Source organism: Puntigrus tetrazona, chromosome 1 (genome assembly GCF_018831695.1).
Source record: "Puntigrus tetrazona isolate hp1 chromosome 1, ASM1883169v1, whole genome shotgun sequence".
Lineage (NCBI taxonomy): Eukaryota > Metazoa > Chordata > Actinopteri > Cypriniformes > Cyprinidae > Puntigrus > Puntigrus tetrazona.
The window spans coordinates 5,014,420-5,027,063 of NC_056699.1; the positions used below are offsets into that span (position 1 = coordinate 5,014,420).

Genomic DNA, 12,644 nt, shown 5'->3' on the forward strand with positions numbered 1-12,644 from the left:
AAGGGCCCTTAATGAAGCTTTCATCTTTAAAGTACACTCACTAGGGAGCAAATATCCAGCGAATTATGCAAAACCAGCTGAAGCCTCGTAATTCGGTATTTATGCGAATATGACAATGTTGCAGCTCAATGAATTAATATATAGATCTTTCCTTGAAGTTGATAATGTGTGTGTGCATATAATATTGAAATAAATTTTATGTAAAAGATTTGTATATCAAATAATAGGAATATAAATTGTTTAATATTGCAGAAATTTAAAACAGTAAATATTAACGTGCATATAAATATAATCAATGTAATTTTTTGCCCAATTGTCAGTAAGATTTTTTTACTCATTTAAAACACAGTCAAATTTAATATACTAGTCAGAATAAGCATCTTGTTTGAATTTTTACAGAAATATAGTGTTACGCTGAATGACAATGTAACATTGTTTTAACCAAAATTTTGACATTTTATTCTCCAAAAACTTTTTTTTTTACATTTAAAGGAATAGTTCGGCAAAAAATGATACCCTATATTTTACTCACACTGAAGCCATCCTAGGTGTATATAGGAGTTTTTTTATGCATTATCCTGGCTCTGCCAAGCTTGACCATTATTTTAAAGCTCCGTAAAGCGAATATATCCAAATGTAAAACCAACCTATATGCCTTTTTTGGGGTGGTTATCACATATCCTCAGAAGCAGATTGATGGGTTTTCGTAACAAAAATAATTCTAGTTTTAAAATGATAACTTAAATAACTGACTCGTGATATTTTCTGCGAGAATGCAGAGTTCTGTCTTCTTGGCTGAGTTAAATCAGAAGTCAGTCAGTCAGTTATTTACATTATAATTTTCCTTTAATGTGCTTTCTGTGGACATAAAATCACTTTTATGAATTTCTTTTGATGCAGACATTTTGATAAAAATAAATATGCTGTGTGTATCAATGCACATTAAAATGCTAAAATATATAAAGTAGATGAATTATACATTTAATTAATTATACATTTACGTATCTATCTATAGATGGAGACATAGAGAGAAAGATAACATGGTGTGGATGTGAAGTACATTATGGTCACTTCCTGTTTGGTTTTTGTGCTGCAGGTGGGCGATGACCCACGGCACGCTGGACCCTCTGTACTGCCACGCCCCTCCAACACCTTCACAGCCAATCGCAACCAGTGTCAAGATGTAGTTCCTGTTGGTGAGTCGTTAACAAGCCAAGCTTCATCGGACTGCTTTTAGACAGAATTTGACATATTCCTCTTGTTAAATCCTTTATAATGCATTGCTTTCTAAAACCGTGGCGTCACAAAGGGGTTACGACTTCTGAAGAGTCTTCGTTTGACCTTCACCAGTTGCTTTGTTCCTCTCTTCGTAGCCTATAACGAGAAAATTGTGGCGTTTTTGCGGCAGCCGAACATATTTGAGATCCTTCAGGAGAGACAGCCTGAGCTTATTAGGAATCACTCACTCAGGTGAGACTCCGAAATATTACAACACGAACCTCAGTGCTGAGCTATTGATTATGAAAATGTTGACTTGTCTGATCTACAGGGAGAAGGTGCAGTTTATCCGTAATGAAGGAGCGTCAGGTTTAGCTCGCCTCTCCAGCGACGCAGACTTGGTGATTTTGCTCAGGTACTTTGCCAGTTATTTCTTCGCATTTTATCCTGCAGAACATGGCTGTGAGATAATATGAAATAATTAGTGCTGTCAAACGATTAATCATGATTAATCACATTCAAAATGTGTGTATGTGTACTGTGTATGTTTTTTATGCATATATGAATACACACACATGCAGTATATATTTCGAAAATATTTATATGTACATATATTCTTATATTTTGTATTATATATAAATATATTTAATTTATAAAGATAACATATTTTTTTAATATATAAATGCATGTGTGTGTATTCCTATGTACATTATCAATTATCACACATATATTATGTAAACAAAAATGTTTAATTTTCTTGCAATTAATCGATTGATAGCACAAGAAATAATACATTTAGTAAAACTGCTGTATGTTTTCTGAAATTTGCGCAAAAAAAAGACTAACATTACCTAATTTGATAATCAGTTAAAAAAAAAAAATCAGTTGCATAATTTTATTTTTTCAAATTATGCATGTTTCAGCTTTAATGCATTTATCAAAATAAAAAAACAAGCAAATGTCAAAATTGTTGTTCTAGATGAATGCATTAACTTCTGTAAAGGAGTGGAAAAAATCTGAACTTTACAAAATAAGAACAGAAAACCTCTGGATCATGTTTGCATTTCTAACCTCGAAATCAGTATTAGATATAAATTCATGTCATATAGAGTCACGCATATATGTGAAAATGAGCTGAGAATTCAACAAATAATTGCAATCTTGCTGGTGATAAAGGGACAATACAAGACGTCCACAGACGGTTATCAGAAGCAAAAAAAGTTTTTAAAATAAAGTATTGAATATTATTTAGCAGATATGATCATGGCTGTTTATTTAAACAAAGTTGGTTTTTCGGGTAGATGTCTCTTAGTACGTGTATTTTTAAACACTAACAATCGTTGTCTGTTTGTTTTCTGCAGCTTGTTCGAAGAGGAAGTGATGTCGTATGTGCCACCTCATGCCTTACTGCACCCCAGCTACTGTCAGTCACCTCGAGGGTCTCCGGTCTCCTCCCCTCAGAACTCCCCCGGTCAGTTCAGGAAACATTTATGAACAGCGTTGGGAAAGATGATCATAAATGTGTTTCTGGTTCCACCGTCCCTGCACAGCATCGCTCTGTTTTGCTTGTAGAGCTTGACATGCAGTCGACCAGATTTCCTGGGTATTTTTTCAGTTAGCCGCCGAAGCATCAAATCTGCTATTTGGGATTTGATGTGTAGTTGGAGTCCAGGGTTTTGGGTTAATCCCCGCAGGCTGGTTTTTAACCGTTATACTGACACTCTGATTTTCACAAGTCTGTTTGGAGTGTGGCAGACATCACGGTGCCAGAGGGGAATCATGGTCTAACTCAACATGATCTGACTTTAGTCACCGCTGACACTGAGGGATTACACTGTTCTCTAGATAGAAAGGGTTCTGCATACTCTACAGCTTTTTCCTTTTCCTTTTTTATCCCTTGAATAGAAACCAACTAACTGGACTTATACTGGAGAATACATTTTTAGACCATAAAAATTAAGTTTTAGACCATATCCAATTTAATAATAAGAATAATATGAATCATCATGATCATCATCATTATTATATAAATAAGGTTCATATTGTTAATCAAATAATCAACATTTTTATTCATAAATATTTTTTACAATTAATTTATTTATCCCTCCACATATTTTTGTAGTTCAAATGTTGCTCTCTTATATCTAAAAAAACATTTTTAATCATGTTTCATAACAATAACAATAAAAACAACAATATTTTAATTATGATTGGACATTAAATAGTAAATAATTATTTATTATTATTATTAATAATAATAATAATGATAAATCTTGTTATTATTAAATGTTAAATAATAATTATTATTGTGGTAATAAATATGTATTATATTATTATTATTAATAATAATAATAAATATGATTCATTGTTATTATAAATTGTAGTAGTAGTAGTAATGGTAGTGGTTGTATTTAAATCAATTAATTAATAGTTTAATGATTCAAATTCATTCATTCATTCTTTTTATAGTTCATAGGATATTCTTTTAAATCTCAATTAAAATTAAAAATATAAAAATTAACCCTGTCCCATAATAATAACAATAGCAGTAGTAATAATAATAATTATTATTATTATTTATGTATTTATTTATTGTTGTGGTTGTATTTATATATTTTAAACAAATAATGAAATCATGTATTTTTTTTTACTTTCCCATTGGATGTTTCATAATTCAGAGGATGCTCTTGTATAGTGAAAACATCTATGAATACATCAGAAACATCTGATATATAAAAGACTTCTCATGTGTTATCACATTTGACAAATAAAACCTGAATTTTTGTACATGTTTGAGTCACTTTTTTGGCCTACTGTAGTATAACTGTGATCTGTTCTTTCTCAGGTACACAGAGAGCCAACGCACGGGCCCCTGCACCGTACAAACGGGACTTCGAAGCCAAACTTCGGAATTTCTATCGCAAACTGGAGACTAAAGGCTACGGACAGGGTCCAGGCAAAGTCAAGTAAGCGTGCGCTCCCCGAGTCTTCATGTGTGACACGTTTGCGCACACACTCATGCCGGTTCATGCTTGTTTCAGGTTGATAATCCGCAGAGATCATCTCCTGGAAGACGCCTTCAATCAGATCATGTGCTACTCTCGCAAAGATCTGCAGAGGAGCAAACTCTATGTCAGCTTTGTTGGAGAAGAGGGGTCGGTGTTTCCACAATTTGAAACATAACCAGACTTGTATAACAACCTTTCTTAAAAAATTTGTCAAAAAATTAATCAGTCTATATCCAAAGCTTATTATTGTGTGGTAATAGTAGTAGTAGCATTTTATAATAATTGTTTGCTGGTATTATTTATATTAAGTAACTTTATGCATGTATGCATTTTTTTTTTGAACACTTTTGTTTAATTTTGCTCCTGGTCAGGCTGGACTACAGCGGCCCTTCGCGAGAGTTTTTCTTCCTGGTGTCACGGGAGCTTTTTAACCCCTACTACGGCCTGTTTGAGTATTCAGCCAATGACACCTACACCGTCCAGATCAGCCCCATGTCTGCCTTCGTCGACAACCACCACGAGTGGTGAGTGCGCCATTTCTATTGTTTTGAAGCTTGGTTTGTTTTGATCGATTGACATACAGCGTTATAAGGTGGATTTAGGTGGTACTTTGATCGGTCTGTGACTGTAAGATGTTCTTTCATCGACCGATCAAGCAGAAATGTTTTGTCTTCAGGTTTCGGTTTAGCGGTCGCATTCTTGGTCTCGCTCTTATTCATCAATACCTGCTGGATGCCTTCTTCACGCGACCCTTCTACAAGGGCCTGCTGCGAATGTGAGTTATTAGTTATTCTAGTTTGAAAAAAATCTTTTAAATATCATAACCATGTAGACACTGTTTGCAAATATGACTATGACAACATTAGTGTCAAGTGTTCTGTTTAAGTGTCAAGATTTTATTATAAATATTAAAAAAAATGTATGTCAATATAATATAACGTGTAATAATTTAATGTAACTATAATGTAATAATAATAAATTAATAATGTAATGCTAATGTAGTAAATAATGATGTATAATGATATATGTTATTAATAGTAATAGTATTTTGATATGTATGAATGGAGATGTATTTGAGAAAATAATATATTGTAAAGTTTACAGACATGGAGTAAAATTATTCTAAAATATAAAATCCATGTGCTCATGCAAGTTAATATAATTTTGTAATATAATTTAATAATATTAAATGTAAAAATGCACAACAATCTTATTGTTAAAATAATACAAGTACAGTTACGGTTACATAATATCTTGAGAAAAAATATTAAAATATAAGCTTATAAATACTTGATTGCTAAAGGTGATAAAAAAAATTCCACATCGTTATCATAATTTGATTTTGATTTTTGAAGTCTCACATACATAGTTATTTTGCATAATTGTAATATTTGAAGGGTCGGTTTTTAAATGTCATTGTAATCAGATTATGTTAATGTTTAATACCTGCATCAATCGAGAAAAGCAAGGGACGGGAACAACAAAAAAAACATTATTTACTTATCCTAATGGTTTTTTTAAGTGGAACAAGTCATTTTTAGAGTCCTTTTTTTAATTTTCTGCCTTAATCCAAAAATTCTATATATATTCTATAAGTGCTTAATAATGTTTCTAGTTTTTATAGATCACCTTCGATTAGCATCTCCATGTTAATATTTAAACTAAAGCTATTTAACCAATACTAACATAAATGTGACATTTCTTTAGCTTGACTCTACACTTTGTATTTGATTATCTTGATCACATCCATTATTTCATGTTTATATGTATTTGTTGATACGCGCGTGTGTGTGTGTGTGTGTGTGTGTAGTCCATGTGATCTGAGTGATCTGGAGTATCTTGACGAGGAGTTTCATCAGAGTCTTCAGTGGATGAAGGACAATGACATAGAGGACATGCTGGACCTGACCTTCACCGTCAATGAGGAGGTGTTCGGACAGGTCAGTGCGTGCGCAAACAGCTTTGCACCGCCTCTCAGCGTTGTCTCACAGACGTGTGTGTGTTAGATCACAGAACGCGAGCTGAAGCCTGGCGGTGCAAACATCCCCGTGTCAGAGAAGAATAAGAAGGAGTACATTGAGCGCATGGTGAAGTGGCGTATAGAGCGCGGCGTCGTCCAACAGACAGAGAGCCTGGTGCGAGGCTTTTATGAGGTACTGAAATCCAATCAGCACTCCAGCAGCTTTCAGTCACTTCTGCCATGTAGACTCGCCCTGAGATATTCCAGAATGCTTTTTTTTATTGAATTTTTTTGTTTGATAGATTTGGGTCGTTGTGCAATTTTGGTTTCAAGCGCTTTCGCTTGCTTTCACAGAACAAGAAGTCTTTTGTAAATTTTGAAGGTCAGGAAGATATATATATATATATCATTTTTATTCAACAAGGATGCATTAAACCAATCAGAAGCGACAATTTCTATCATTTCAATCATTAAACAGTTATCACAAAGTTTTTATATATATTTATGATAATAATAAGAGCCTCTTAAGCAGAAAATAATCAATATTAGAATGTTTTCTGAAGGATCATGTGAGACTGAAGACTGGAGTAACGATGCTGAATATTCAGCTTTGCATCACAAGAATTAAATAAATTAAAATAGAAATCAATTATTTTAAACTGTAATAATAATTTTGCAGTATGAGTGATTTTATCAAATAAATGCAACTTTGCCAAGTGTAAAAGACATAAAAAAAACAACCTCAAACAGCATTTATTGAGAAAAATTATAGAAATTTCACATATGAGCTCATGTCATGCTTTCTTTAACTTACCCCACCAATACATATATTATATTATATATTATATAATATATTTAATATTTAATAGCATTACATTTATGAAGGTTATTTATTGTCATAACCACATAATGTCCGCATACTGAAATTCAATATTAAAAGCAAAAGGGTCAAAAAAGGTCATTTTTTAAAATGTCAGTGTTGTTAATCAAATTATGTCAGCTTTTCATTAAAAATCACTTCTTTCAGCGAGCTTCGTCATTATGTGTCCATCATAAAATCCAACAAAAGGAACGGGATCACAATATAAAAATCCAATTATAATTTTTTCACTCTCATGTACTGTTGTTTTTTTAGTTATTTGTGGTACTTGCCGATTTAAATTTTTCCTATCTTTATGTTTCCTATCTTAATTCTCTTACTGGTTTTCGTTATCTTTAATTAGCATCACTGACAAAAAACAATCAAGTCAGCCAGTGAGGAATAAAGTGTATTTTTATTAAATTATTTAGTCTAACCTTGAATAAAAACAGAAAGAAGATGAATGAATTAATTAATACAGCACGACAGGTTTTAATATATGCTTGATGAGCTTTATTTCTGTAATATCCTCAGGTGCATCATTTAAGAAAGTGCAGAATTTGATATGATATTTCATATTGCTGGCTGAAGCAGGTGCTTTACGGTTGCGGACTCTTCAGGTTGTAGATGCTCGGCTGGTTTCGGTGTTTGATGCTCGGGAGCTGGAGCTGGTGATCGCTGGGACGGCCGAGATAGATCTGGGAGACTGGAGGAATAACACGGAGTACAGAGGAGGTACGCCACTGACTGACAGATTCATAATAAACGATCGCCATATTTATATCACCACCATCATGGCGGTGTCCAAATCTGTGGTAAAAAACAGAGATGACGTTTCTGATTTATGGCTGAAATATTATCCCTCAGGTAGCCTGGAGGGCTTTTACAGCCTCTCCTAGCCCTGCAGGTCACATTTTGAGTTTATTGGGACAAGTTTATTGGTTTTCCGTCCAGGTTACCATGACAACCACATCGTGATTCGCTGGTTCTGGGCGGCGGTGGAGAGGTTCAACAACGAGCAGAGACTTAGATTGCTGCAAGTGAGTGATGAAAGAGAGACACAAGCTCTTTTAATAAGACGGAGCACCGTCTGTGCACTTGACCTGTGGCTGAAGATGTTTCTGTCGTCTCAGTTTGTGACAGGGACGTCCAGTATCCCGTACGAGGGCTTCTCCTCTCTCAGGGGCAGCAACGGGCCGCGCCGCTTCTGCGTGGAGAAATGGGGCAAAATCACGTCTCTGCCCAGGTAATCTGAAATCCCGTTTATGAAAATTGTAAATCATAACTACTCATAAATTCATTCATATTTAACCTCTACATTTATTTTAATCAGTGTTATGTTTTTCTTTGTTTGATGCCCACTAATAAAATTTAATCAAAATATAATTTCTGTCTATATAAATATATAGATTAATATAAATAAATAAATACAGATTGGGGTATGTTTTTTTATGTTTTTGAAAAAGTCTCTTCTGCTCACCAAGCCTGCATTTATTTGATCTAAAATTTTTAAATTACATTTTTAAATAAAATCTATTTAAAAATGTTAATATTGTGACATTACAATTTTAAATAACTCTTTTCTGTTTTGATATATTTTAAAATGTCATTTATTTCTTTTTTATTTCTTCAGTTTAGAAATTATTCTGATATGCTGATTTAATGATCAAGAAACATTTATTATTATTATTTTTATTATGATAAATGTTGAAAAAGTTTACAGCTTAATATTTTTGTGGATACAGTTATACATTTTTTCAGTAATATTTAATGAATAGAAAGGTTACTCGAAATATATTTACTGTCTTTAATATCCCTTCTAAATATTTGAATGCATCATTGCTAGGTAAAAGTATTAATTTATTTTTCTTTCAATAATGAATAAATCAACCAATCAATAAATAATATAAAAAGGACAATTTAAAAAAATAATAATAATAAAATGCTTGTGTTTATAATGTTTATATGTTTGTCTATTATATATTTATATAGTGTAATTCTAACTTGATTTAATATTTTGTTGGTACTGAATTTTAAATCACTACACTGTCAAAAAAAAACGTGATCAATTAAAAAATAAAAGCCTGATGTGGCCAGTGTTATGTAAGAAACTAATTTTGATTAAGCCTCATTTGTGAAACCGAATTCTGACGTAAATATTAAAATAATTACAAACGATCATGCTCTAGTTCAATAATAGCACATTTGTGGCAAATAAACCGTTTTTCCAACAGATTTCATCGCTTGCGTGATCCACAAGATCCACATAAAAATAGTTTGAATGGTAATTTTATCCGATCAGAAAATGAAGCGTCCTGTGTTTATTTGTGGTTGCAGAGCTCACACGTGTTTCAATCGTCTGGACCTCCCCCCGTAACCCTCGTTCTCCATGCTGTACGAGAAGATGCTGACGGCAGTGGAGGAGACCAGCACTTTCGGTTTGGAGTGAATGTCGATTTTTGCACTTGTGTACGCCGATCAAAAATACTTCATTTCCACGACCCGTCGAGGAACAGCGAAGGACGCAGCCACCTAAAACAGACACCAGAAGCACTTAGGCGTATGTTTTGTACACCGCGTCACTTAAAAATACTTCCTTGGAAAGCAACAGACAGAAAACGAACGGGCGAGCTGGACCGGGGGATGTCCGGCTCCGGGATGAATCGAGGAGGGCGTGGATTAAAACGAGGAACAACACAAACCCAAAGGACTTTGATATTCTCGCTCTCTTTTTATCTGTAAAAAAAAGACTTTTCTACGGAGCGTCAAAATGCGGCGCGAACGAACAAATGCTGTGTTGTGAAAGCTTTTTCGAATCGCCTCAAACGCTATCACACACGACAGCGCCGCCCGCTATACCGAACCGAAATGTACGTGTCCTCTCTTCTTTTTATCGCATTTATACGTCGGTCATTCTCGTAGGTTCGTTTTGACGCCGCGTGCTTCTCGTCGTCAGGTTTGCGACACTTTTGAATGAATTCGGTTGCTTCTATGCTTTCACGCGTGACGTTTTCAAAGGGCATGTTAACACTGAAGTGCACTCGCAGACGCACTACAACATCACGAATGTGACCACTGTGTGCGAAGGATAAAAAGACGATTTTTTTTTGGACTTTACAGTCCAACCCAGGCCTTTCTGTTGTCTTCGGATGACACCATTTCGTTCACGAAGACATTTGAAGTAAGAGAGCGGTCACATCCCCACAGAATGAAGCTACAAAAACACTCAAAGTCAGCATGAAACCCGAAACGGACGCCATTTGTTTTATTGATATTGTGGTATATAATAAATGCCACAGTATAACAGCTCGCAATGCCATTTCGTGTTGACTTTATTATTATTTCCATATCCTTATCTAGCTTTAGTGTGACGTTAACACATCTCTGTTTCGTTTTTCGCTCCGACAGCGTTTTTTTTTTTTTGTATGATACGAAACTGGAATATCGAGCCCATATCAATACATTCCAGACTTTTACGAAACACTGCCGTGGCTGGATCGTACTCTGAATGTTTTCTAATCTGAATTTGAGTTGATATCGCTTCCAGTGAAAACTGGTGCAGTCGAAACTGCCATGAGGCCCATCGAATTTTGGAATAGCGATGAAGACGGACGCGGGCATATCATCTTTTGTCAGTTCGATTGCGGCCTGCTAGATCGTTGATGCAAACCGGATAGATCTTTGTTATTTTGTATTAAGGCTTTTGCAGTGGCGTGCTGATATTTGTGCTGAATGTACCAAAGGTTTAGGGCTGCCGTAGACCGTCCCGACCCTCTTTTGTCCAAGCTTTGTTTGATTAAAAAAAAAGAAAAAAGCAACTAAAAAACAACGGCGTTAATAATAAAAGCTTTTTTTTGGATGCCCCGGTTTTCCTCTTAATTTAACTTTTTAGAGTAGCTTTTTCACAATGTTTTACACAATATAAAAATACCTATACGATGGGGAAACTATTATGCTTTTTGTTGTCGTTTGAAGATGCATTGAAATTGCATTGCTGAATATTTATGTACGGTATATCCGGAGGTTTAAAGGAGCAGTTCAGCTAAAAATGAAATTTATGTTATTTATTCGCCCTCTTTTTTGTGGAAGAGAAAAGTTATTTCACAGATATCCAGAGACTGGGAATGTATAAAAGCAGCATAAAAGTCCAACGTTTCTTGGAAGAAAGCATATTATGTGAGTGAGGGTAAATGAATTTCTGTTTTTGGGTGAACTGTTCCTTTAAATGTCCCCTGCCTTTCTAAAGACCAGAGGCTTCAGACTGAGATCACACATAAGTTCTGGCTTTCTGCTTTTGACTTTCTGTACTACTTCAATCTTGCACCGTTCACGTGCTCTGAAAACATGTGACTGTTGATTGGATAACGGTTTTCAGAGCTCCACATTTGGGTTTTTCTCTTTTTTTGTTTCAGCACAGATGATTGTATAAAGCTGTTTATCTCACGGAAAATGCCTCAGAGTCTTGATTTCATATTCTTATGGAATAGAAATGGATTTTTACTGTTTTTGGTCTCGTTTATATGAAACAATATGATTGCTTATTCAGATTAAAAGATCAAAATTCCATGTATTTTATGTTTATTTTAATGTAGTTCATTTGTTTATTTGATGGATTATTTTTTCAAGTGCTGATGACAAATTCTGTCTGAACCCATTTATAGTAATATAAATATAAATATTTCTCCTTTTTTTTTTAATTCAAAAAAAAATTAAAAAAAAAAAAAAAAAAAAAAAAAAATATATATATATATATATATATATATATATATATATATATATATATATATATATATATATATAATTTCTGACCATTTAATGCTATAATAATAATAAATAATAATAATAATAATAATATTTTTCAAACTAACAGTCAATTGTGGTAGGAAAAATAATAATAATTATAATTAGAATTAAATTTTTTTACAGTGATTTATTGGCTTAATTCATCGCTGATTCAAAAAAAAAAAAATCACAGTTGTTACCCATGACATATAATTGTTTTGAATGTTCAGCCTTGATATTAATAAACTAACACTAGACATTTAAATATTAAATGCATAAAATATGGTACTTGCTCCTGCATAATGATTTCTGATGAATGATTATAACTTGTTTCCTTTTCACAGAGCTTTGACATCGTCCTGGACAAGCAACTGGAGTTCTATATCATTTAGTATAACCATGCTAAAGTATTCATATAAAGTCAAACCAATACATGATGAATCATATTGTTTTGGTGTTTTAAATTGCCCTATTGTGGCTTTTTGAAAATGAGCTTGCGTGCAGTGTATAACACAGCTCTAAGTAAATGAAAACATCCAAAAAATATTCATTCTGATAGTGTATAGTTATTGTCTTTTAAAAGAAAGAGTCGACTCTGAATCATTAAAACGAGTCGTTTCTAAAACGAGTCCCAAGCCGTTTCATGTTGACATCGAAATAAAACATTAGCATATTAAAAAAGACTCACTGGTCTTTTTGCGTTGGTCTGATTGAAAATGTAATTTCATTCTTTGCCACTAGGTGTCGCTTTTAGAGCTTTTCACACAAACAGTTATTTAAATAAAATCAACTGATCACCGGAGAGGTTTGGAAAAAT

The 12,644-nt window shown here is 33.6% G+C and overlaps 1 protein-coding gene across 1 annotated transcript in view; it reads left to right on the plus strand.

The window, feature by feature from the left end:
- Window positions 1–11,495, plus strand: part of hecw2b (HECT, C2 and WW domain containing E3 ubiquitin protein ligase 2b) — a 46,783-nt gene extending 35,288 nt beyond the window's left edge. Inside the window, exons 18-31 of the mRNA XM_043240418.1 lie at window positions 1,097–1,196; window positions 1,374–1,470; window positions 1,550–1,633; window positions 2,580–2,689; window positions 4,064–4,184; window positions 4,260–4,373; window positions 4,598–4,750; window positions 4,903–5,001; window positions 6,037–6,166; window positions 6,233–6,379; window positions 7,666–7,780; window positions 8,000–8,085; window positions 8,179–8,291; window positions 9,383–11,495. Coding sequence (XP_043096353.1) covers window positions 1,097–1,196; window positions 1,374–1,470; window positions 1,550–1,633; window positions 2,580–2,689; window positions 4,064–4,184; window positions 4,260–4,373; window positions 4,598–4,750; window positions 4,903–5,001; window positions 6,037–6,166; window positions 6,233–6,379; window positions 7,666–7,780; window positions 8,000–8,085; window positions 8,179–8,291; window positions 9,383–9,422 — 1,509 coding nt within the window. The 3' untranslated portion in view covers window positions 9,423–11,495. The remainder of the gene's footprint in view (window positions 1–1,096; window positions 1,197–1,373; window positions 1,471–1,549; window positions 1,634–2,579; window positions 2,690–4,063; window positions 4,185–4,259; window positions 4,374–4,597; window positions 4,751–4,902; window positions 5,002–6,036; window positions 6,167–6,232; window positions 6,380–7,665; window positions 7,781–7,999; window positions 8,086–8,178; window positions 8,292–9,382) is intronic.
- The last annotated feature ends 1,149 nt before the right edge of the window (window positions 11,496–12,644 follow it).